Raw genomic sequence first — 26,603 nt, 5'->3', positions numbered from 1 at the left:
GCCTTGTGTATCTAAGTGTCTGTCTCTTGCAAGTTTGCTCACAGAAGGACACTAAGATTGTCAAGCATCAACATGTTGGTGGTCCCAAGCCCAAAAGAAGTGTGTCTGGCCTTGACCAGAGTCAGGACCTTCTCATCTGTGGCCCCAACATGGTGGAATGAGTTGCCAACCATGAGCCAGTCCCTGATGGAACTACCTAAGCTCTGCAGGGCCTGCCAAGTGGTATTCTTCTGCCAACTATTTGGTTGAGGACACTACAAGTCACCACGTGACACAGCCAGTAAAATCTAGGGGCTTCCGTCCATTCATTTTTGGTCATTCCTGCTATTAACTTTACAGGAAGAAGCCGGATTAAGAAACGGACCAAAACAGAGCTTTAAAAGTTTTAATATGGTTTTAACAGTAGCGTATTGTATATGAAATACATGTTGTAAACTGTCTCAAGCCGAGTGGTGGCCTAGAAAACCAGTGTGGGGAGTGGTGGCCTAGAAAACCAATAAATAAATAAATAAATGTCACAAAAAGCTTCAGCTGCCTATTTCCACACTTTACGCTCCATTAAAGGGACAGGACAGTTTTTCCCCCCCAAGCACAGCATGGAGGGAATCCCAGAGAATTCCACACATCATCTAAGTCCCTCAGGGCATTTCTTTGCTGCGTATGTATCTGAATGTAAGCTGCTCTGGTCAAGTGCACATTGACCCCAGTTCGGCACAGAGCAGCCCTTTGGTAATTGATGCCATGCATGCATACCTTTGTAGTAAATAACATAATAAAGCAATATGAGGCAGATAAACAGTTTTATAAAATGCATCCTATCATACACAAGTACATAAATAGAATTCAGGGGAGCCACCCCTTTAGAAAGAAGAGAGACAAGAGCAAGTTTATTTGTATGCAAGTGAGCATCCACTTCAGATTTTGCCCTAGAAAGCCCTCTGGGTTGGGGCGGCCTATTCCCATCTGCCGGCTCCCTTCCCTGTATTTCACACAGATGTCACGTGCCCTTCCATGAAGGATTAATGACTTGGAACTCTCAAATGCTTTCCACCTTGAGCAGCTGAGATCTGGGAATAGGGGGAGAGGTTGACCATGACCTCCTTTCCCCAACACAGGCCCATCCCAGGAAGGAAGAAACTCAAGAGAGAAGCACCTTCTGGGTCCACATAAAGAAGCATCCTGCCTTTGTGGGGTTGTGATCTGTGCGAAAAGAGTTGCCACTGCTGATTCAATGCTGCAAACCATACACAACTCCGATCTTGCAAACCACACACACCTCCATTAGGGCCATAAACCTTAGTTGTGCAAGGACAAGCATCTGTGTCACCCCCAGTAAAATCCAGTTCTCTGTGTGACACACATGCTCTTGCCTCTGCTTTCTTCAGAGCACCTGAACATCCCAGATCTGTGTGGGTTTCTCGTCAAATGAATCCCAGAGGATGGCATGATCCCGGTCATAGGTTTGTCCTCCTGCGGGAAGCAAAGGGAACATGACAAGAGAAATACATTCCCCTTCCCCATCTCTCTCACATTCAGCTCCTTCTCTCCAACCCTTCCAAGATGCATCTCAAATGGATGGATCCCCATCCGTCTCCCAAAGGTACATTGTGCTGAGAGGGTTCAGGTCAGACCTGCTGGGGTCAGGGATTGTCCTGTGCTCCATTCCACGCATGTTGAATAATGCACTTTCAATGTGCTTTTGCAGCTGGATCTTCCCGTGCGAAACAGGAAAATTTGTTTCTAAAGTGCACTGAAAGTGCATTACCCAACATGTGTGAAATGAGAATGCCTTTGCATTCTCAGTAGCAATGAGACCAAAATGAAGGGACTGGCTCCCCTTGCAGAAACAACAATAGAGCCACATACTGGCCAGGCTCTTTTCCTTCACCTTCAGGAAAGCCCCTCCTGATACTTAACTTTGGATTCCCCAGAAAACAAGCTCTTACCTTTCACATCTACAATCATGTTATCAAACATCTGGCTGCAGACCCTCCCAAAAGAATCAATTCGCCAGGTCTGCCTGGGCACTCGGGTCTCAGACCATAATACCACCTTGGCTCCTCTCTTGGCTGGACCAATCACTTGTAGGCTCATGCCAGGAGCTACCTAAGCAGGAAGAAAGAGTGAAAACAGGCACGTGAGAAAGGGCCTTACCTCCACTGGAAGAAGGGTTTGCTCCGACTTCAGGTGACGTCACGCATGACAGATATATTAGTCTACCCCAGTGGTTTTCAGCCTTTCCAGATCCATCTTCAACCCCCAGGTAGCAGCATGAGATGCACTGACTGCAAATATGTGACAGCCATTACATTTTTATCATACCTTTCCTGCAAGGAGCTCCAGGTAGCCTACATTGAAAGCCAGTTTGGTGTAGTGATTAGGAGTGTGGACTTCTAATCTGGCATGCCGGGTTCGATTCTGCACTTCCCCACATGCAGCCAGCTGGGTGACCTTGGGCTCGCCACAGCACTGATAAAGCTGTACTGACCGAGCAATAATATCAGGGTTCTCTCAGCCTCACCCACCTCACAGGGTGTCTGTTGTGGGGAGAGGAAAGGGAAGGGGACTGTAAGCCACTTTGAGCCTCCTTTGGGTAGAGAAAAGCGGCATATAAGAACCAATTCTTCTTCTTCTTCTACATGATTCTCCCTGCTTCTGTTTTATTTTTGCAACAACCTTGTTAGGTGGGGAAAGATCAGAGTAACTTGGCCAAGGGGGGGATTTGACTCCACGTCTCCTCAGTCCAATAGTCTCATCACCACAGGGCAGCAGTATGTTCATGGGTTATGGCAGCCTTTTTACCATTGAGAAACCCCTGAAGCATTCTTCAGGCTTTGAGAAACCGCAGAAGTGGCACGATCATGCAGAATATTGTTGGGAACCATAGCTGTGTACACGCCCACCCAAGGCCCCTCCCCTTCCCACCCCCTTTGGGCCTATCACTGGCCATTTTCAGGGGTGGGTGGGTCAACGTGACCACATATGGTCATATCACCTGATAAACGTTTAACCAATTTAAAAAATATTTAAAAAATAATTAAGTTCCACCCATTTGGGAAATCCTTCCAGGGTTGTCAAGAAACCCCAGGGTTTTGTGAAAGCCTGAGTTAAGGCCTCTTCTTATACCACAATTGACTGTTCCATCTCTGTGTCTCCTGTGAGCCATACAAAGGGTGGGGGACCCTCACCTGGTTCTTCAGAAGTCCCTCCTCGTAGTACCAGATAGAGCTGCTCCGGTCATTGAGCTCTGAGACCAGCACACGTCCAGCTTTCATGTCTTCCACATCATCCGGGACAGACAGGAAGGACTTCAGCTCTCCGTTCTTCATTCGGAAGTAGACTCGCCTCTGTGAAGAGCAGTGATGGGAGGAACAGAAGGGAATCTTTTGTATGCTTTGCTCAAATTATTGGTCTTACAAGTACTTTATTCAGCAGGGCTGTCCACTAAACTGAAGATGAAGATACAATGCGGATAGTAGTAGATGAATCAATAAACAGATGAGAAGCAGTGAATTATATGATTTTATTATGGTTGTAATTGAGATTTTTGGGGAAGGCACTGGCAAAACACCCCGTATTGAGTCTGCCATGAAAACGCTGGAGGGCGTCACCCCAAGGGTCAGACATGACTCGGTGCTTGCACAGGGGATACCTTTACCTTTACCTTAATTGAGATTTTATGGTGTTATGTGTAGAAATATGTTGTGAACCACCCTGAGCCTGCTTGTGGGGATGGGTGGTCTAGAAGACTAATAAATAAAATAAATTAAATTAAATCTTCTCAACTACTCTGTGAGAGCCATTGCCCCAAGGGTACCAAGTCAGGCTGTTCCTCTGGATGTTAACATAAGTGGGATCCACCTGTGTATAAAAAGTTGGAATCTATCAGCTCTGTCACCTTCCCAGAACAAGAATTGCTCACCTGCATAGCATGACAGGACAATACCTGGTGACAGGGCTTTAGTTAACTTCCCTACTTCAGAATATTCCTTTCCCAAACTTTGTAGGCCAGGGAACTGAGCACCTACCTGCCTGATGGGGTAAAGGGATCCAACGTGCTGTAGCCCACTGTACGTCAGCCAATTGGTGATCTCCATGCAGTCCAGCATCCACTGGCGGCCTCGGAAGTCACTGTGTTCACAGAGCACCCATCTGTACGGGGAAATCAGTGGGGAAGCAGAAGGGGAGAGAAAGATTATCAGCCCATTGGTTGTTTGCAGACACAAGGGACAATCAAAACAGCAAGTGTAGTGTGGGTAGCATAACCAGAACCGGAGAAGAGAACCTTGAAGAGAGACTCAGTCTACCTCTTGAAATATTCCACAGGCCATGCCAAGGAAGAAGTCAACGACTCATGGGGGAAAAGTGTGTTTTTTAAATTGTAGTTGCAGGAGGAAAAAGAATGGTTGTGCCAGGTGGGCACAGAATCCAAAATCAAGATTAAAGGTTTACTGCTCTGAAAATCTGCTGTAAGACGTTTGCGCGTCATGGGCTTTCAGGTCTACTGGAGGGTAGGTAGATGCTAGAATAAATTGTGTGTCAAAGGAATGGCAGGCGACTATTTGTATGAGACTGAAGGATTTCTGAGAGGAATGATAGAGACCAACTGTAAACCATGGACAGTTTTAAACCACTATACGAAACAATCGCAGGATACTCCTGTGTATATTCGCTAGGTATTGTGAGGCCTCATGGGTGCCATTTCCTGATAAAGGACTTGCAATTTGGGCTGCAGAAATGATACGGATTATTGATCAACATGTCATTAAGAGTCCTTCTGAACTGTATATTCTCAGTTATGTAAATGGTGTTTCTTCTATTGGCTCTATGGATTTCTTGCTTGAATTTTGTTGCAGTTTGGCTCTTGGACTAACTAAAGACTGCTGACCCCTGCAGAATCCCAAAGGGCTGGATAAAGCCCCCCCCCCCAGCCTCAGAGTTGGCAGCCCCCCCTCCCAAGGGGTAGTTGGCACAACCAAGAATGGGTGATTGTGTACTTACATGCCTCCCTTTACCCGCACAGAGAGCACGTGGTTGTTGAATCCCTCAGCCTGCAGGCTGCGCACTTCACTGTTCAGTTCAATCTCCTTCCCTTCAAAACATTCCAGCCCGTGCAGGAAGATGGAGGGGTCAGAGAAGAACTATGAAAAAAAAGAGGCAGGGATGACAGGCCAAAGTGCTACCTCTCACAATGGGCAACTGACTTGAGGAACTCCCATGCCAGATGTACTGATGGCCTTTTGGGCAGTAAGACCCAACCTAATCTAATCTGCTTCAGCATGGTAAGATTCTCCTTTCGTCTCCATGATTACAGCGGAAAGCCAGGGCAACTCTCTCATATCACTGGCCAGGTCGTGCTCCATTGGTCAGGCGTGAGGCTGCCCTGGCACCGCCCACCTGACCCACAGCATACCCAGAGCCATCTTGTGGGGGATGAGGGTGGCTCCTGAGGAAAGAGGCAATCTGGAAGGCCTCTTGTAGGGCTGGGGCGGGTGGGACTGGCCTCTGAAGCAAGAGGCAGACCTGCAGGTAGGTGGTAAGGAGAGGCACCTGGCATTATTCATTTTAGACTTCTACCCTACCATTCCCCAAAAGGGTTTAGGGTGGTTTGCAACAAAAATTAAAATACAAAGTGAAAAATACAGTACAATTTAAAATCTAAAATTTAGTCTTAAAATTAAATTCATCCAATTGTAAGAACCTATGGCCCCATCTTCTTACAAAGTGTTACAATGGATTCCTGTCTGGGGGGCCATAAGGAGTGCTTAAGACAGGCTTCCTCAACTGGCGTTTCTTGACAGCCCTGGAAAGGTTTCTCAATGGGTGGAAGTTAATTAAGTTTCAATGTCTTTTTAAAATTTGTTACACATTTATCTGGTGATACGGCCACCTCTCCTCCCAAAATGTCCAGTGATGGGCTTAGACAGGGTGGGAAATGGAGGCCCCCCAGATGGGCATCTCCTCCATGGCCCTATTTTATCCCATTTGAAAGCCCTCTATGCTCTTGGTCATCACTGGGGAAGGACCTCTGTCCTCCCATTCCACTGAGCAAAGTTTGAAGTCTTCCTCCAACCTAAAAGGCTTCTACTGGAGGAAGAGCCAGTTAAGTGGGAAGAAAGCTCCTTGGAGGATGGTTGGATACACCCCACTACATCCTCTGGCAGGGAATGCCACAATTTGATGACCAGGAAATGGGATACTGCCCCCCAAACCCATGTGCATTGTAACATCATGGAGAGCAGGGTCCTGTGTTACAATCTCTCATTTCTTGGTGGGAACTAATGGGCCATATATCTTTGATGGACCTTCTGCTGGCAGATGTTGGCCCCTGATGCTTGTAGTACACTTCTAAAACCAGAATTTGTGATCTAAAAATGCAACAGCTTTCCAACAAGACAAGTCAGATATTCTATTCAGGCTGAGTACAGAATTTCAGTAGTGATGTCACTGGAAAAATCCCATTCACTCTGTTTGGGACAGACTCAATTGTTAAATATTTTTGGTTGCAAGTTCCACAAATCAAACGTGTTGCACGAAACAAGTGCTGAGTCTATGAAAACTCTGCACTATGAAAACTATATTTAAAAGGTCGCTTGCAGGGTGTGTAACTTACAAGAGGGACCTTCTTCAGGGAGCAGATTGCTGTGGCAGAGAGACAGCCCATGGAGGTCAGTGTTGGATACTCGCCTTCAGAGATCACATGCTGCTCACCCTCAAAATGGTGGCTGTCATAGAGAATCCAGCTGTAAAGGAGAAACACACTTAACTAAGGTCACAAAAGAGACAGCAGTCTATGCTCTCTACAGGAACTCTGGTTCGGAATACAATTTGCTTTCAGTAACAAGTCAGAGTGACTCTTTTTGATGTTACAAGCCCTAAATGCCTCGGGCCGGGCAAATGGCCTGCTCCAATATGACCAATCCGATTTTGAGATAATCTTTTAAAGTTCAATTCTAAGTGTCCCACTAGCAATCAGAACAGAGTCTGCATGGTGGTCCCAATCTCTGGAATTCCCTCCTCAGAAAACTTCAAACTAGTGTAAATTTTCCTCATCACAGTCTTAAGACACATTCAACTACCCCAGCAGTGAGACATCATTACCTGCCTCCATAGACCCTGCAGGAGCGAGGAATGAAAACATCTGGCAGAGTAGACTGGTCTTCATTGAACGTCATCTGAGCCCCTGAGAATTCTGGGCCTGAGAAAAGTTGAATCTGGGGAACAAAAGATCAGATATGAGACCACAAAGGGGGCTGCAATACAGATGCAGAATTTAGAACTTGGGCAAAGAAGAATATCTGTATACAAATAGACAGTAATAGATTTAATAGTCCTTCCCTCTCCTCAAGGAAATCCGGGAACTGTAATTCTGTGATGGAGTTTGTGAGTCTCATATCATATTTTGTACTTGCCTCAGACTACAGTTCCCAGGATTCTTTGGTGGAGAGCCACAAGAATTTAAAACATATGTATGTAAAAAGGCTTTAAAAAAGGAATATAAAAGAAAAACTACAGGAAGTTCTTCATCCACAATCTGAGCCTGATTACCCCCCCCCCCCCAAGCTTTTCAACTGGAATGGCAGACATACCCAAATCCCACAAGTTTCAGGCAGCAGGCTGCCTGCCTTTTCAGGTTATTTTTGTGTGCCACATGTGTCTATTCACAAGTATACATTTACAAACTTATCACTTGCTTTAATACAAAATAAACGCTGTCATTACTTTTAATTATATGGTGGTCATAGCAGCCATCCTTCTAACTTATATATCACTTACCACAGAAATATATTGTAGACTGTGTTCTCCAACCTGGAAAAAAACAGCGAGGGTCAGTGATACAGATTTTGGCCAGAAGTAGAGAAAAGGCTACTGTATGTTGTGGCTCCCACCAGTCACCATGACTAATAGCTACCGATGGGCCTCTGCTCCATGAACCTGTCTAATCCCCTTTTAAAGTATCTATGCTCAAGGTCATCCACTGGCAATGAATTCCATAGTTTAATGACTAGTTGAGTCAAGAACTTGCAACTTTCTGACCTGCCTGGCTGACAATTTCATTTATCAAATGGTAGATGAACCCACAAGAGGTTCAGCCATACTGGACTTAATACTGACCAACAGGCAAGAGTTGGTGGATGAGGTGAAGGAGGTGGGGACCCTAGGGGGAAGTGACCATGTCCTCATAGAATTCCTTTTGAGATGGGGAGCCAAGGAAGCTTGTAGCCAGACGCGGATGTTGGATTTTCATAGGGCAAACTTTAATAAACTCAGAGACATGATGAGTGTCATACCATGGACGAGAATGCTAGAAGGGAAGGGAGCATGTGAAGGGTGGGCGCTTCTCAAACAGGAGCTATTGCATGCTCAATCAATGACTATCCCAGAAAGACTAAAACACTGCAGGAGCTCTAAGAAGCCTATTTGGATGAACAGAGAACTTCAAGAGGAACTAAGAAAGAAAAGGAAAATGTTCAGGAAATGGAGGGAAGGACAGAGCTCTAAAGAAGAGTACCTACAGGTTACTAGGCACTGTAGATCAATCATCAGAAAGGCCAAAGCTGAGAGTGAGCTAAGATTGGCCAGGGAAGCCCATTGTAACAAGAAAAGATTTTTCAGTTATGTGAGGAGCAAACGTAAAGTAAAGGAGGCAATAGGCCCACTGTTGGGTGCGGATGGACAAACTCTAACGGAAGATGCAGAGAAAGCAGAAAGGCTTAGTGCCTATTTTACATCTGTTTTTTCCCACAGGTCAAAGTGTTTAGGCACATCTAGAGATGGCCATAGCCAAAGGACAGTGTCTGGGTGACAGGTTAACATGGTTAGAGAGGTTGTCGAGAGGCATTTAGCTGCACTGGATGAGTTCAAATCCCCTGGTCCGGATGAAATGCACCCGAGAGTACTCAAAGAACTTTCCAGAGAACTTGCACAGCCCTTGTCCATCATCTTCGGAACCTCTTTAAGGACTGGAGATGTCCCGGAGGACTGGAAGAGAGCAAAAATCTTCAAAAAAAGGGAGGAAGGATGACCCGGGAAACTACAGACCAGTGAGTCTGACCTCTGTTGTGGGGAAGATAATGGAGCAGATATTAAAGGGAGCGATCTGCAAACATCTGGAGGACAATTTGGTGATCCAAGGAAGTCAGCATGGATTTGTCTCGAACAGGTCCTGCCAGACCAACCTGGTTTCCTTTTTTGACCAAGTAACAGGTTTGCTGGATCGGGGAAATTCGGTTGATGTCATTTACTTGGATTTTAGTAAAGCTTTTGACAAGGTTCCCCATGATGTTCTGATGGATAAACTGAAGGACTGCAATCTGGATTTTCAGATAGTCAGGTGGATAGGGAATTGGTTAGAGAACCGCACTCAAAGAGTTGTTGTCAAAGGTGTTTCATCAGACTGGAGAGAGGTGAGTAGCGGGGTACCTCAGGGCTCGGTGCTCGGACCGGTACTTTTAAACATATTTATTAATGATCTAGATGAGGGGGTGGAGGGACTACTCATCAAGTTTGCAGATGACACCAAATTGGGAGGACTGGCAAATACTCCGGAAGATAGAGACAGAGTTCAACGAGATCTGAACACAATGGAAAAATGGGCAAATGAGAACAAGATGCAATTTAATAAAGATAAGTGTAAAGTTCTGCATCTGGGTCAGAAAAATGAAAAGCATGCCTACTGGATGGGGGATACGCTTCTGGGTAACACTGTGTGTGAACGAGACCTTGGGGTACTTGTGGATTGTAAACTAAACATGAGCAGGCAGTGTGATGCAGCGGTAAAAGAGGCAAATGCCATTTTGGGCTGTATCAACAGAGGCATCACATCAAAATCACAAGATGTCATAGTCCCATTGTATACGGCACTGGTCAGACCACACTTGGAGTACTGTGTGCAGTTCTGGAGGCCTCACTTCAAGAAGGACGTAGATAAAATTGAAAGGGTACAGAGGAGAGCGACAAAGATGATCTGGGGCCAAGGGACCAAGCCCTATGAAGATAGGTTGAGGGACTTGGGAATGTTCAGCCTGGAGAAAAGGAGGTTGAGAGGGGACATGATAGCCCTCTTTAAGTATTCGAAAGGTTGTCACTTGGAGGAGGGCAGGATGCTGTTTCTGCTGGCTGCAGAGGAGAGGACACGCAGTAATGGGTTTAAACTTCAAGTACAACGATATAGGCTAAATATCAGGAAAAATTTTTTCACAGTCAGAGTAGTTCAGCAGTGGAATAGGCTGCCTAAGGAGGTGGTGAGCTCCCCCTCACTGGAAGTCTTCAAGCAAAGGTTGGATACACACTTTTCTTGGATGATTTAGGATGCTTAGGGCTAATCCTGCGTTGAGCAGGGGGTTGGACTAGATGGCCTGTATGGCCCCTTCCAACTCTATGATTCTATGATTCTTTCATTGAGCTATCCCCCTCAGCCTGGTGGCTGGCTTTTATTCTACTGGCTCTGGAGCAGTCTCCGCAACACCTTCTCTTTGTTGTTTCTGCCCTTCACTTCCCTAAGGAAGCCCTTCACTTAGGCTTCCAACTCTATGATTCTATGATTCTAAGAAGTGGTTTCCTTTGTCCCTCCTGAGCTATTTCTCATTGGGTGTCCCTGAAGGAGAAAAAACCCTTTCTATTCACTTTCTGTATCCCAGTTTTATAAATGTCTGTAAATGTCTATCATGGCTCCCCTTACCCACATTTTTTCTAGACTGAAAAGTCCCAATGTCTCCAAAATCTCCCATTCTTGCGTATCGTTAGAGCACAGAGCTTTCAAGAATGATTCTGTCACAAGGCATGCTGTGGATCACATGGCTGCACCTGAGGCTGCCTTCTAATGAATCAGACCTCTGGTCTATCAAGGTCAGTTTTGGCTACTCTGACTGGATCTCCAAGAGGCTCAGCTAGAGGTCTTTCAACCTACCATCTGATGGTCTACAGTGAGGATGCTGGGGATTGAACCTGGGACCTCCTGCATGCCCAGCAGATGCACTACCAATGAACCAACCCATTTGGTTGCCATCAAAGCTGGCCGAGGGAGAGGCATATCTGACCTGTGCATGGGGCACAATCCACCAGAAAGGTCTCCTACTGAAAAGAACAGGAGCAGCTCAACTTCTGGACAACAGCACAATCTTTTTACTTGCATTTTGTGCCGATGCAATTTTCTTCATGTTAGCATATATGTGAAAGACTAAACCCCTCTTTTTCTTTTATGTAATTCCGTCCTTGCTCAGATTGAAATGATCGCAGGGCAGGGGAAAGTCTTCCACGCACTGGCATTTTCCTGCCCTGAAGCAACTCTCTGCAGCCCCTACTTGACCATGGGATAAAACTTTATGTACTGATGGCTACACGTTAGCTTTCCAGCAGATCCCTTGGGGCCATTTCAGCTCCTGAAAACATCACAGGAGGAAAGTCATAACTACCCTTCCTTCTGTAGTCCTGGGAGCTAATGAACTAGCAGAGAATCCCCAGAACACATCCACTGAAAATACTTGAGGTGGCCACAAGGGCTTTGTTCGAATCAGCCCAACAAGGGTTTGACTGGCCCAGGGTCTCTCAAAGAGCTTCCACAGCAGAGTAGGCATTGCAGACTGGTGGGAGTGTCCCAGAAACAGAGCATCTAACTCACTACCATGCCACACTGTCTCTCCACAAGACGGAAAGAGATAGGAGGCTTTTGCTTCAGATGAGCGAGAGGACTGATTTCTTCTGGGGAGGGATGAATGTAGAAGCATGGATTCTCACCTGAAGGATGGGCTGTACAGAGGAGATCCTGCAGTTGCTAGCTCCCCAGTCTTCACAGTTACGGTATACCCCTTTTTCTAAGATATATTGCTCCCCTGAGAAATTCTTGTCTTCATAGGCCACCCACCTGGGCAAGGAAATGGAAGAAGGTTTATTCATTTACTTACCCCATTTGTATCCTGCCTTCCTCCCCAGTGGGGACTCCAAAGCAGCTTGTGTCCTTCTCCTCTCCTGTATCCTCACAACAACGCCTTGAGATAAGTTAGACTGAAAGTGTGATAGACCCAAAGTCATCCAGCAAGCTCTTGAGGCAGAGAGGGGATTTGAACCTAGGTCCCCTAGTCTGACATCCTAACCAGTACACTAAAATGTTGCTCTATAGGAATTAGCTCAGCTCTCTACAATCCAATCCAGATCTCAAAATCCCCTAGTCTCATTGATTGCATTTTGCACTGGAAAAACTTTCCTTCCCAGCTTTGGCACCCAAGCTGGGGCTGTGTCTCAGTGGCAGAGTGTCTGCTTGGAATGCAGGTTCCAGGTTCAAACCCCAGCATCTTCTGTTAAAAGATCTGGCAGCAGATGATGTGAAAGACCTCTGTATGAGACCTTGTAGAGCTTCTGCCAGTCTCAGTAGACAATACTGACTTTGATGGACCAAGGGTCTGATTCAGAAATAGGCTTTCATGTGATGTCATGTGATTTCTTTGTCCCTGCCATGACAGCTGACTGCAAGTATCTTGGAAAATTAGAGTTTGTTTCCCTTAAAAACCCACTCCAGATTGCAAACACTGAATTTTAGCTTAGAATCCTGCCTTGTATGGAATAAACCAACTCCAATCTGCTGAGGCTTGATTAGCATGTTGTATAGTCCACGCACACACACAAATCCACAGGACCAGCTTATAAACGTGGATAACTTTATTCATATCAGAATCATGGCACTTGGGGAGAGCAGGCTTCAGCTTTCACCTTTCCACCATTTTCCCAATCTGAAATGGCCTCAAGGAGCCAGCATTTGTACCACTGGGGGAACTGCTGGCTATAGGTAAGTTTCCCCAAAATGAGACAAAGAATGGATCCCTTGAGAAAACAGCATAGGAGTGAAGGCTGAAGCCCCCTCTCTGCATGACTCCCAGTTAATGCCAGTTTTCTATGGGATCCTCATCCAAAGAGGCAACACCTTTCTCCCGCCTTGCCCACTTAACTCTGCCCTGCCCTGCAGTACTCACACGCCACTCAGTACATGGATGGACTGTGTTGTGGGCCCGTAACCAGCCAGCTCGACATCCGGCAGGGCTTCAAAGAGCTCAACACTGGCGCCGTTTTCAAAATCCATGGCCTCAAATAGCATAAGTGCAGGGTCCAAGAAATCCTGCTCAGGAGAGAAATATTGACTTAGAATGCAGTGGGGGATTATGCTATACTATAGAGTCCACCGTCCAAAGCAGCCATTTTCTCTGGGAAAGCCAATGTGGAAGTGAGTTATAATTCTGAGAGATCTCCAGGTCCCACCTGGAGCTTGGCTACTTTATGCACTACTCCATGGTCATTGCCAGAATCCAGAGAGGATTCTTTTTTAGCCCAGGCAGGTCCAGAGACTTTGCTCCTCTTCCTGTCACATGACTATGCTCTAATTTCTGCTGCCAGTTCAGGCTGGGCCCTGCTCTTGAAAAGGGACATGATCCCTAATCTTAATGGAAGCAGAAGGGGGTAGACCCAAGGTGCATGCAGAAAAATGATATGTTTTGTAGTTGACTGCAGATAGTTATCTCCAGATAGATTTTTGGAAATAAATAGTTCAATGTTATATATGAGTAAATCAGAATGTGTCCCCATGTAGGGTTGCTAGTTTTCATACTGGCCCCTGCAGCTGCCCCTTTAATATCAGTTTGATCTGCAGCAGTCATGTTATGTTCCTTCATGCCATGACAAGCTTCTACTGCTGGCTTTTGTGCCCTCAGTTAAAGGCACAGAGCATTTATTTTCCTTGTCAACCTTTCTCATAGGGTTTGCTAGGAGACAGCCCCAGAACTTTATAAACTATCCTCCTCTCATGCCTTTTCCTCTGGTACAATTCAAAAAACAGTGGCTGACCACCAATGCCAACAAGAAAATCAAGAAAGTGGAGTGAGGCAAAAAACAGTTCATTAGCCTGTAAAGTTCAATGTCTTGTTCCAATAAATTTGTTCACAATCAAAAATGAATGGTTTCTTTCCAACTTCTATTCTGTAATGATAAATATATCAGGAGCCAAAATGGGGACCAGCTTATGATTTGCCCATTTTCAAGGTAAGAACCTTTTCCTCAGTGGCTAGTCCCTCTCTAAACTTCAATATTCACTTGGACCAATATCATCAATTTGTTCCATAATGTAGAAAATCACATAGGCTATATGCTCATGCGTTTCCTGGAGAATCTTTCTTTCATTAATTATGTCCTTCCAGGGTAGAGCCTCTTGTGGCGCAGAGTGGTAAGGCAGCCGTCTGAAAGCTTTGCCCATGAGGCTGGGAGTTCGATCCCAGCAGCCGGCTCAAGGTTGACTCAGCCTTCCATCCTTCCGAGGTCGGTAAAATGAGTACCCAGCTTGCTGGGGGGTAAACGGTAATGACTGGGGAAGGCACTGGCAAACCACCCCGTATTGAGTCTGCCATGAAAACGCTGGAGGGCGTCACCCCAAGGGTCAGACATGACTCGGTGCTTGCACAGGGGATACCTTTACCTTTACCTTATAGAGGCAAGGGAGTCTTTCTCTTCCCACAGCACTACGTTCCCCCTCCCCCCCCCAGCCCTAAAAGCAGGCATGCTCACCGTCCGGATCAGCCGAAGGGACACCAATTGTTTATTGTAGCCTCCCCACTGGGGCCAGTCAAGGTACTCTCCCTCCTCCAGCAAGTACTGATGGCCACGGAAACCTTCCTTCTCATAACCAACCCAGCTGAGTGGAGAGGGGAGGGGGAAAACAAGTTAATTCTCCCTTACCATTCAACTATACAATCCGTTCCTATTTATTTTTTGCATTTACTTTAGTATTTTCCTGTGACATTTGTTTCCAAGCACAAATCGCACCTTTGAAACCCTAAATGGCTTGGGGCTGGGGTTTCAAAAGGACTGCCTCTCCTCATATTGTCCAGCCTCTCTGCCTCACAAGCCCTGCTCTTAGGGGACCCAGGTCATCTGCTACAGAGACTTCCCAACAACTACTCCCATTCCCTGGCTGGTGCTTCACAAGTTGACATGGGGGAAAGGAGGGGAATTTATCAGCAATGCACTGGCAAAAAGCCAGAAGTGGTGCCGTTAGATTGGCTCAATGCTCTGGGATTAGCCCCAAATGCTGTCATTTCATTGGCTTCTAATATGTGCAGCAACCTGAGAATACCTACACAGTGGCAAAATCCACGGTCTCTTTCCCTTTATAAAATGCCATAATAAACAATTCAGTTATATCATAGCCTGTAACCTTGATGGATAAGCTCCCTTGAACAACTCTCCTTTACATAGATTTAAGTGGGTAGTCATGTTGGTCTGAAGCAGCATATCACATTTAGAATCCAGTGGCACCTTTTAAGACCAACAAAGTTTTATTCAAGGTGTGAGAGGTTCGGTTTGGGAATATCCCAAACTCCAAAGTGAACTGAAATTTTCTGGCTCATGCCCATTCCTAGACAAGAGTGTAGGAGCCTTCCTAATCTCCTCAGGTAGACCATTCCAGAAGGCGGGACTGATACAGAAGCATGTTGGTATATTCTTCCTGGTCCCAGTGAGTGCAGGGGGGAATGTGGGGGGAAGGTCTGGGGGGGGGGGGTGAGGATCACCTTGAAAGCAGCTATTTTGGGAGGATTTCCCCCTGTTTTCTGAACTCCCCGAAGTGTGGGGGAGAGCAATGCCAAAGCAGGGGTTCTGCTGGCCCCAGTGGGGGACTGGCATCCCTGTGTGTTTCTGCACACCAACATGGGGCTAGCCCTGGTACAGGTGGCTTGATACATTCCAGTAAAAGGCCCTTCTTGATGCCTGCAGCAGCCAGACCAGACTTTCTCAATCAGGGGTTTGTGAAACCCTGGGGTTTCTTCAAGGCTCTGGAAGGGTTTCCTGAATGGGTGGGAGTTAATTAATGTTTATATATATTCTACATTTGTTAAACATTTATTGGGTGATATGGCCATATATGGTTATGTCAGCCCACCCACCCCCAAAAAAGGCCAATGATGGACCTGGAGAGGGTGGGAAGGGGAGAGGCCCCAGGTGGGCATGTATACAACAATGCCTCCCAACCATATTTTGTACGATCATGCCACTTCTGGGATTTCTCGAAGTCTGAAGAATGTTCCAGGAGTTTCTCAATGGTAAGAAAGTTGAGAAAAACCGAGCCAGACACTCACCAGCCTCCCATAATTTTCAGAGATCCCATAGCGGCCATCTGGAAGTCTTCACTGTTTTCTAGCTTCTTTAAATCATAGATGTCACGACTCACTTCCCAGCAATGGCCCTGGAAATGTGGCTTCTCATAAATCATAACCTGTAGAGAGAGACAGGAAATATGGAGAACAAAGAATGAGAAACAGGGATCAGAGGTGGAGGGGAAGAGCTGCTTCATCAAGCACAGCCTATTGGGTAGCCAACAACCCAGGGGAAAAAATGTCCTGTCCCTTTAAAAGAGGCTTAATGGAATGTTGGCTGTGGCCCTCCCCTACTGTAGGATGCCTGGGCTGGAGACTTAAGGGCAGTGAGTTCCAGGCTGCTATTGCTCGATGCTGCTGATCTGATACCTATGTTTTTATGTGTTTATATTTTTTAATCTGTTGATGTATCTTGCTGGTTTTAATTATTGTTAATTTTAACTTATTTTGTACACTGCCTTGAGGATGGTATATAATTGATGATGATGATGATGATGATGATGATGGTATTTACCAGGTGATCAATTTACCTGCATATAACTGAAAAAGCTTCAGCTGCCCATTTCTGCACGTGAAGCTTTTATTAAAGGGACAGGACTCCCGCTCACTCTAGCCTACCTATATTTTTTGGAGCCTCTCTGTAGCTGTGATGTGTGTATGTGGTGGGGTGATACTGCTGTAGTTCACCAGCTTCCAAAAGGCACAATGAAGATCAAGAATCTCTGACTGGATCTACAAAATGCAAACTGGTGAAGCCTCAGGGTCAAGCAGGAAAGGGAAAGGCTGTTTAAACTTTCAACCTCCCTTTCAATAGCTGAGAATGATTCCTCCTGTCTCCTAACTGGTATCATTAAGGGAAAAGATGATTTAATATATCTTTTTCTTTGACAATATTAATAACATAGTAGCATAGCAGAGTAGAGCTGGAAGAGTTTTTAAAAACACTGCACAACCCCAAGACAAATTATGGCTACAAGAGTCAGCAATTTAGATTTCACAGTACTAGGTCTGTTTGAGCCTTCAGAAAGCACTCCATGCAATAGAACAACACAGGAACATGGCAGATTTCTAACTGCTTTGCTTCACTTTACAAATGTACTTCCCCATGTAAAATGTTTCCTAACAGTATAACACTAATACATCAGCAAAGAAGCTGAACTACAGTCTTTTTCTATGATAAACTGATCTGTTGCAGGGAGATTTAACCCTGTTCAAGGAAGACAAAGGTGCAACCCTTCAGCCCTCACTGTTACCTGCTAGCTGAAGTGGTGTGGGTAGTCAACCTGTGGTCCTCCAGATGTCCATGGACTACAATTCCCATGAGCCCCTGCCAGTGTTTGCTGGAGGACCACAGGTTGACTACCCCTGGTATAGTACATTCTACTGCCACAGGACTCTACCAGCTCATTCTGCTGCACATGTAGAACCAATCTAGTTTCTGCAGACAATGCAGCCTCTCACTTTGCCTGCTACAGTGTGGCATTTTGCCAGACACAGCTGTACTCGCTTCAGTCCCCAATACAAGCAAATGCCCTTGGGGCAGGCATGAAGCAAGTGAGATATTTCCAAATCAATGGGCCCTGTCTGCTCATATGCTCCAGGTCCCCACAGCCAAGCAGCCATTGGAAATGCTGGCATGTCTCCACTCTCCAGCAGTCCTGTTTCCTTCCCAGCCAGCTCCCACTGGGCTGGTTCAGCTCAGATTGGGGGGAGGCCATCGGTACAATTGCCAGCTAGGGGGGGGGGGGAGATACCTGGAAATTTTGGAAGTGGAGCCTGAGGAGAGCAGGGGAGGGGAGGGACTTCAATGCCAGAGAGGCTACCTTCCAAAGCAGCCATTTTCCCAAGGGGATCAGCTGTAATAGTAGGAAATACCCAGCTAGATCCTGGAGAAAAGGCCCAGTGGTCATAATGGCCCATCCACCCCAGTCCACCTTGCTGCTATGATTGTCTAAAGATGCTGAGAGGCAGCATTGCCCCAGACAATGTCTTATTGACGTGGGAAGATCTACAGGTGTGACCTCTGGTATGGAAATGGCCACGGACTGCCCCAGGGAGCGTGCCAGTACAAGTAGTGGCAGAGGGAACAGCAGAAACAGCAGGATCAATGACCATGGTGGCGGCAGTGGGAAAGAGAACGGCCGTGGCAGGAACGGCCATGGGGGCAGGGTCAATGGCTGTGGCGGCGGCAGTGGGAACAGCAGTGGTAGCGGCAACAAGAATGGTGGCAGCTGCCTGGACTTAGCACCCACCCTCACCTGCCGCTGTTGTGCCCATTCCTACTGCGGCTGAAGGCCCCTCCCTCCTCCTGGCTTCATGCCAGGACACAGGCATGAGTGGGGCAAATTGCTCACAGCATTTCAAATTGAATTTCAATGGCAACAGTGTTGTGGTAGTAGAGTTGTCAACACAGGGGTGGGAATTTCCTGGGACTTGTAGGTAGCAACTGGGGAGAGTGGAGTCTGAGGAGGGATCTCAGCGGGGTATAAGGCCATAGAGTTCACCCTCCAAAGCAGCCATTTTCTCCAATGAAACTGACCTCCATAGTCTGGAGATCAGATGTAATTCCAGGAGATCTTCAGTCCCTACCTGGAGACTGCCAACTTTAGGTGGCAGCCATCAAGATAGCATGTCTAGTTTGGCCCAAAGTTTTTTACTGCCCTTTACTGCTGGGAAATCTTTCCACCCTATGCTTAAAAGTAGGAGTCGTTTGCTTTCCCTCTTACCTTGGGCTCCCTGGGTTTCTCGACGACTGGACAGCCCTGAAATTAGAATAAACCAAAGTGAAAGCTCTGTGAGGGGACCTCTCTGCTATGTCTTCCTTTTTCAGCTTTCTGTTCTGCTGGATCTATAAATGTTCTTGAATTTCTGCTGAGAAAGGGGGGAGGGGAATATTCCACCTGGGTGTGTGTGTGTGTGTGGAAAATGGGGGCAAGTTGCAGCCAATGGAGTTCCCCCCTGTGGAGTTTTCAAGGTAAGAGACTATCAGAGATTGTTTGCTGTTGCCTGCCTCTGCCGGGCAACCCTGGACTTCCTTGATGGTTTCCCGTCTAAGGACTCACTAGGGCCTGCCCTGCTTAGCTTCCAAGATCATGACAGTGGGCTAAGGCTGGGTCATCCAGGTCAGGCGTCACCGTGCACAAATTAGCCATTGTGGGAGGCAGTGTGGTGTAGTGGTTATAGTATCAGACTAATGTCCACAGGACCGAGATTCAAATCCCCATTCTCTCATGGAAACTTACTGGGTGACTTCAGGCCATTTAAATACTCTTGATCTAACCCAGACTTTTTCAACCTTTTGACTGTGAAGAGCCCCTGCAATAAATGTTCAGGCTTCAAGGGTCTCAGGAAGTGATGTCAGCTGGCCACAACTCTTTGCTACGCCCCTCGGAAGTGACATGTCACCGGAAGTGACATCTCCACCTGCACCCTCCTTTCACAACCTCTCCCCACCTTTACTACTACTACAGCAGCTCCGGCTCATATAAGCTGGAAAGAAAGGCAGGAACTGAGAAGCCAGCCCAGACCCCCAGATAATGCCACAACCAACTCCCCCCCCCCTTCGATTTTTGTACCCAAGCCCTCTGGGTAGAGGCAGCCAGTTCCTTAGCTTGTGGCTAAGTCCATTAAAGAAGGAGGGAAAAGGTCTTGGACCCCCTCAGGAGCTCCAATGGACCCGTAGGTGTCCAAGGACCCCTGGTTGGGAATCCCTGGCCTAACCTATCTAACAGGGTTGTTGTGAGGATAAAATGGAAGAAAGGAGAATGACTTCAAATGTTTTGGGTCCCACTGGGAAGAAAGGCAGGGTATGAATTAAAACACAGATTTTTAGCTTAGGGCAAGGGACATCAGGGTCTTCAGTCCAACAAGTTCCAAAGCTGAGATGAAATCTGAACCTGGGCATTCCCATTCCTAACCTACCATGTGAGCCACCTCATCATAGAAACTTTCTACCTGAAGAAGCAGGGAGCAAATGGATTACTGGGAACCACCACTTCCTACATATACACAGCACTAACTTTTCATCAAATGCTGCCATAAAATACTCACTAGCTTAATCGGATGCAACGAGCAGACGTAGGGGTCCTTTGCCCCCCAGGCTTGCAAAGTGGGATATCCACCTGGCTCTAAGACATAGGGGTCATCATCAAAGAATGGTTTCAAATAAACAAGCCACCTGCAGTGCAAATAACAGAGAGAAGCAATGAAGGGTTGGTGAACTTTGATACTAATATGCAGCAACTTACTTGGAAAGCATATTCACACAGTAGCCCCTGAAGACGAGCTGGTTATTTTATACCCCACTTTTTACTACCTGAAGGATGCTCCAAGTGGCTTACAATTGCCTTCCCTTCCTCTCCCCACAACAGACACCCTGTGAGGTAGGTGAGGCAGGGAGAGCTCTGACAGAACTGAAACTGGCCCAAGGTCATCAAGTTGGCTGCAAGCAGAGGAGTGGAGTTCTCCAGATTAGCGGCCACCATTCTTAACCACTACACCAAGCTCCTGCAATTCTCCAGCACCTTCCCTCTGTCCCATTAAAAAAAAAGGTAATCTAAATTTTAGGAAGGGAACAGAGGTATGCATCACCCGTCTCTGCGACTGGCAGGTGATATCAGACCCCTGGATTGACTAGGCCTGATATAAAGAATAGGAGTCTGGCATTCAATTCAGCACTTGCTCACTTCCATATAACTTCTTGCCAGATGAACTCCCAGTTTGAAGCCCCCGTGTCAGGCTAGCAACATGTTTCACTCATCCTGTATTAGATGAAAGACCACTCCAGGCCCAGTACCTCATGCAGTGGCCTATGGGGGCTATACAGTGAACATCTGGGAGCCCCAAGATGTCTCTTTGTTTACTTTGTTGTGACCCTCCATCATGCTAAGTGAATTTTAGAATTTTAATTTTTTACTTAGCTTGGTTTGAATCTGACTTTACTGTTTGATCCAAGTCACCATGAACATGGAAAAAAGCAGCCGAAAATGTTTTACGTAAATATATAAAACTAGCAAGAAAGCCCATTGCAACCAGGAATGCAATGGGCGCTAGGACACCAGGGGACACCAGCAGGCACAGACCTCTCTCTCTCTCTCTCTCTCTCTCTCTCTCTCTCTCTCTCTCTCTCAGCAGGAGCCATAGGAGGTAATTAGGGCTGGTTGTAGCAGGGAATGATGGCTTGTTTGGGTGACTGTCTCTCTCTCTCTCTCTCTCTCACACACACACACACAGAGCAGGAGCCATAGCAGATAATCAGGGCTGGTTTGCGGTTTGGTAGGGCTCTCTGTGTCTCTGTGTCTCTCTCTCACACACTGACTCCTGCAGTCTGAGAGCAAAGTGGCTAACATCCAGGGAGAGAGGGCATCTCTGTGTATGATGCTGCAGCCATGGCCCCGGCAGATTAGTCAGCCCCTTTTTATACATGTCATGCGCTAGCCCTGGCTTCAGTCTCCATGAGGAGAGCTAACGGTGTAAGGATTAAGAGCAGCAGCTTCTAACCTGGTGAGCCAGGTTTGATTCCCCACTCCTCTACATGCAGCCAGCTGGGTGACCTTGGCCTAGACACAGTTCTGTTAGAAGCTGCTCTCACAGAGCGGTTTGTCTCAGAGCTCTCTCGGCCTCACCTGGGTGTCTGTTGTGGGAAGGGGAAGGTGATTGTAAGCCGCTTTGAAACTCCTTCAGGCAAAGAAAAGTGGGGTAAAAAAACAACTCCTTTTCTTCTTCGACATGCTACAAACCAACTAGGTTCTAGGTCTCTTCATACCATGAATTCCCAAAGCACTTTAAATGTGTCCCTTACAGGCCAGAGTGTACAATGATAGAAACTGTCTTCAAGGGCCGGCCATGAGTTCTCAAGTCTTCTGAAGAATCAGTGAACCTCTGTTTTGGGCCTTCTCCATTTTCTTCCATAAACAAACTGATCTCAGGAATCCTATAGTCCTGTGAACAAATATATTTATATATTTATTTATTTATTCATACTCACTTTCCTGCACACAAGCATACACACACATACAATGATCCAAAGTAGAATAAAACATTGTTCACTTCTCTCCTAATTTTATCCTAACAACACTGTGAGGTAGGTTAGGCTGACAGAGACTAACTGATCCAGGTGATATTCCATGACAAAGTGGAGATTTGAACCCAGGACTCAACTTGCTGGTATAATATTGTCATGAGAGAAAGAGCTGGAAAACTCTTGTTCTCTGGCTGAGCTGGCCTCAAGTTCACAGCAATATATCCTAATACTGCCCTCTAGCCAGATACTGTTAGCCACCTATGGCCTCTATCTACAGACAGCTAAATCTGCAGATTGGGGCCATGTGGAGGTGAAACAAATTTTTCTCCAAATTTGGGGCACTCCCCAGGGGTGCAGAAGAATCTGAAAATTAAAGGGGGGGATTTAAATCCCCTGCAAAGTGTGCACAGAATGCACTTACCTCCAGTGGTCAATGGTTGTAGTGCTGTGAAGCAGTGTTGGGTCCAGTGGTGGCAGCTGCTCAGCCCAGGCCTCCATAATGGGTCTGGTGGCAGTGAACTTGCTGCCCGAGAGCTGCACTGAGCCCTGCAGTGGCCGCACAGTCTAGGACCCACACTGGGCATGTTACCACCGAAACCCGAAAGCCACACTAGGTATGCTGCCTTTGGCAGGGCAGTGCTGGACCCGGCAGCAGCCCCACTGCCTGGATTCTGCACTGGGCCCACTTGGCTGCAGAACAGCCCAGGGAGAGCTTGAGGGCCACATGGTCCTAGCAGTGGCTACTAGACAGTCCAGAGCTCCATGCTGGAGCCAGTGGCGGCTGCAGAGAGCCTGAGGGTCACACTGGGGTCAGCAAGAGAGTGGAGAGGGGGAGACGGGTTTCCCCCCTTGAGTCTTGCAGGCCCTTACTTGTATCTTTGAACGGCCAAGTAATTTATCTATTGTTGTGTTGACCTGAACACTTTTTTGCTTCTCAGTCATTTCTTTTCTGAAATTGGCAAGCAGAAATTGAACTGAAGTTTTGCATGGTGGTTAATATAGCACTCTTTCCCTCATAACAATCCAGCCATGTCTGTTCCCATGAGCAAGGTTGGGGTATATATTTACCTGGAAGTAATTCCCATTCAGCAAAGGTTCTGGTTTTCCATGCAATTTTCCTTAGAGCGTGATTAATTACTTCCTGGGGCTGCAGCATTCCTGAATCAATGTTTAAGTATCGAGGTGGGAACAGCTTAAGTATTACTTTGCAGTTAAATAGCGTGCTTTTTAAAAACCTTTCCATTGTCATCATTTCATAATAAGGATAAAAATATTCAAAGTAATGAGACGGGCTTTGGCTGCAAAACCTCACCCAAGAACTGATAATGAACATTTTTTTCCAATTAGAAGTACAAAGAAACGAGAACCTTTTAAAGGGACAGAAAACTCAATTATCCATACTGGACAATTACACTTTGTTGTTAAAAAAAAATCACCACAACTCAGGTCTGAAAGAAGATGGAAGGATGAGAAGGAAAACAAGGTAATGCATAGGCTGTTAACAACACGTCTGCATTCTCTGCTAAAATTAAGTGAGCAGGTGATGGCAATTTTGGGCTAAATGGCTAGTGTGGTGGTAATGTCTGTCTATTTATTTAATTAAAGCCAGCTGCTGAATCTTCAAAAACTCCAATCCGTAGTTTAGTGATGACAGAGAAGTGTCTCTGCTGGCTGACAGCAACCCCCTTACAGCGTAAGGCAGAGCTTGTTTTCAGGGGGGTAAGGCTCCTGCCGGGCCTAGCAGAATGCTCCAGATGGAGTGGACAGAGAAAGAAGAATTAGTTTTTACTCCTTGCTTTTCACATCCTGAAGGAGTCTCAAGGCAGCTTACGATCATCTTCCCTTCCTCTCCCCACAACAGTCACCTTGCGGGCAGGTGGGGCTGAGAGAGCTCTGAGAGAACTGAGACCAGCCCAAGGTCACCCAGCTGGCTGCATATGGAGCAGGAGTGGCAAATCAAAGCTGGTTCTCCTGATTAGAGGCCACCACTCAAAACTACTACACCAAACTGGCTCTTAAATGCTAACCTGCCTCTCTCAACCTTCCAAAAAATGGACAGAAATAGTTTCCAAGAAGTCTTGTGAAGTGTACCCAGAGTGAGGCTGAAACATACAATGGTTGAAGCCCATTGCTCAAGAGGACTGGCAACAATTGGGGGGGGGGTAACCAAACAAGCCAGGGGCCCTCAGGGTTGGAAGTGCCACCTTGATCATATTGGGGCCCAAGCAGCCAACGGTTCTGCTCTCTCACAACTGGCCCTTCTGGCTATGGCACGTCACTCAGAACCAAAGTGAAAAGAACCTCATTTCCACCCCTCTCAGAACAATTTTATACCGATGTATTAATTTATGCAGATTCAGTTGATAGATCCTAAATACTAAACTAACTGTCTAAGAGTCAAAACAAAACAAGTTGGTGGGAAGACCTTTGAAAGCAACATTTCAGCCACGTGGGGTGCTGATTGTGTGCATGTGTAAAGCGCCATGAAGTTGCAGCCGATATATAGCAGCCCAATAGGACTAACAGGTGGTTTGCGATTGTCTCTCTCCTGATTAAGAAGGATTAAGCTTCCCCTCTCCCCTGTACTGTCCTAAATGGGACCCTACAAGTAGAAAATGTAATTGAAAAGATGCCAGGAAAATTTAATTGAGGATATCCAAGTATCTCACCCATTTTGACCCTAGCATTTCTTTAATCAAGTGCCCGTCTAAATACCCATGTGCAGAAGTTTTCCATATGTGTAGCCTAAATCACTGACCAACTGGCTGCCAGGAGGAGAAAGACCTTACTCTATGGCCTGCTTACCCGTACAACCCTCTTGAGGGAACCAATACGGAATGGCGTATTCTTGGCTGCTTCTCCTTCATTCTGGTACATTTTCCATGGGTTGGTGATCTCCACGTCGCCTTCTGACAGCACACACTTGCGCCCATGGAACCGAGGTTTCTCATACATCACCCAGCTAGAGGATCCAAGAAGTTAACATTTGGTTACCCCACAGAGAATCATGAGCATAATTAATATTCTGTGGCCAGCTTAGCTGCAAAGGAATCATGACAGACTGGATGGCCTGGGAAGGAATTTGTAGCTTCAAGAGAGGTCCAGCATTATGCCTTGATGCCCTCTTTTTGGAGGCTCTCAAAAGACTTTTCTGGCACCTGTTCTCTGCATCCCCATTTTCAGAGGACAATCTTTGAAATGTCCAGTTTCTGCTTCTCCAGTAAAATCAGCTGATGCAGCTGTAGAGCTTGGGTTCCAAAGCTAAGGTGACCAGATTGTCCCATTTTTGGAGGGGCATCTGGGGGCACCTGTCAAATTTTACTTATGTTGAAATTTAAAATATATATATTACAATACTATTTTTGCATTCTATGCATTTTATGAAAATTTTTAATCAAGAACTCCCCCAAGACAATGGTGTCCCGCTTTACCAATGTTAAACTCTGGTCACCTTATCCAAAGCACTCATGGTAGAGTGATTCTTCTGTGAACTTTGTATATTGAGATTGTCCTATTTTATTCTAGTATTATGGATTACTAGATTCAAGGCCCATTCGTGAGAACAGACTTTGAATGCCCCCCCCCCCCCGCGCCGTGGCCACCCAACAGACACATAGAGGCGGCATTTCTGGGCCTGGTGGGAAGGCCTGCTTCCCCCCCTCCGCCCCAGCAGCGGCGCGGCCTTCCCCTTGGGCCTAGAAGCACACCCGGGGCCTCTTAGAGGGGAAGGCCACCTTCTTTACTCACGGTGTCCTGCCACTTCCCCGTTGCTTTCTGTCCTGTCCTGGTGAGGGCCTAGATTGTGCCCTCACCGATTGGCTAGAACTGCTGTCTTCCGCTAGAATCACGCCTTCTGATTGGCCCCTTACCCGGACTGGTCCTGCCCACTCTCTGCCCACTTAGCCCTTAATGAATTATGAAGAAGAGAAAGATGGTAAGGGATTGTTTCCCCCTCCAGTTTTATTCTATTTGTTTCTATTTTTTGTTTTATTTGGCCCTGGTCTAAGACCATTTAAATAAAATTCATTCATTCATTCATTCATTCATTCATTCATTCATTCATTCATTCATTCATTCATTCATTCATTCATTCAACCAAGTTCTCCGGATTAGAGTTTGCCATTCTTTAACCACTACACTGCACTGGCTCTCAAGAGCACATACTCGATATGCAGTCAATGGCAATTAAAGGATCACAGGTATTTCGGAGGATCCTCCTGTGCCTGAGAACCTAGAAAGTTACAGTTCACACCTTATAAAGTCCTTCTGGCTACCAGAAAGACTTACTGCCACACATACGCCTGGAGTATCATGCTAGGAATTCATTTCCTGGGCATGCGCAGGTCTGATTCAGGTCAGAACCTTGATGCACAGGGAAAAGGAGCTTAAAGCTTTCCTCCTTGCCCATTTTCTGGCTTGAAATGGCCTGTGGGAACTGCTCACTGCCACAA

General features: G+C 46.4%; 1 protein-coding gene across 3 annotated transcripts in view; it reads right to left on the bottom strand.

Moving 5' to 3' along the window:
• Positions 1-867: 867 nt before the first annotated feature.
• CRYBG2 (crystallin beta-gamma domain containing 2) overlaps positions 868-26,603 on the bottom strand; it is a 98,142-nt gene continuing 72,406 nt past the window's right edge. For all 3 annotated transcript variants that reach the window (XM_077337728.1, XM_077337729.1, XM_077337730.1), the window contains 16 exons: positions 24,958-25,114; positions 21,931-22,070; positions 20,181-20,307; positions 18,857-18,892; positions 16,113-16,249; positions 14,545-14,671; positions 12,966-13,108; positions 11,737-11,863; positions 7,777-7,809; positions 7,102-7,214; positions 6,614-6,743; positions 5,002-5,141; positions 4,029-4,152; positions 3,189-3,347; positions 1,947-2,106; positions 868-1,470 (listed from right to left, as the gene is read on the bottom strand). In XM_077337728.1, the coding sequence (XP_077193843.1) occupies positions 1,382-1,470; positions 1,947-2,106; positions 3,189-3,347; positions 4,029-4,152; positions 5,002-5,141; positions 6,614-6,743; positions 7,102-7,214; positions 7,777-7,809; positions 11,737-11,863; positions 12,966-13,108; positions 14,545-14,671; positions 16,113-16,249; positions 18,857-18,892; positions 20,181-20,307; positions 21,931-22,070; positions 24,958-25,114 (1,942 nt within the window). In that variant the 3' untranslated portion in view covers positions 868-1,381. The remainder of the gene's footprint in view (positions 1,471-1,946; positions 2,107-3,188; positions 3,348-4,028; positions 4,153-5,001; positions 5,142-6,613; positions 6,744-7,101; positions 7,215-7,776; positions 7,810-11,736; positions 11,864-12,965; positions 13,109-14,544; positions 14,672-16,112; positions 16,250-18,856; positions 18,893-20,180; positions 20,308-21,930; positions 22,071-24,957; positions 25,115-26,603) is intronic.

The sequence above is a fragment of the Paroedura picta genome, chromosome 5, assembly GCF_049243985.1.
Source record: "Paroedura picta isolate Pp20150507F chromosome 5, Ppicta_v3.0, whole genome shotgun sequence".
NCBI classification, from domain to species: Eukaryota; Metazoa; Chordata; class Lepidosauria; order Squamata; family Gekkonidae; genus Paroedura; species Paroedura picta.
This window is presented reverse-complemented; position numbering and strand designations above follow the sequence as displayed.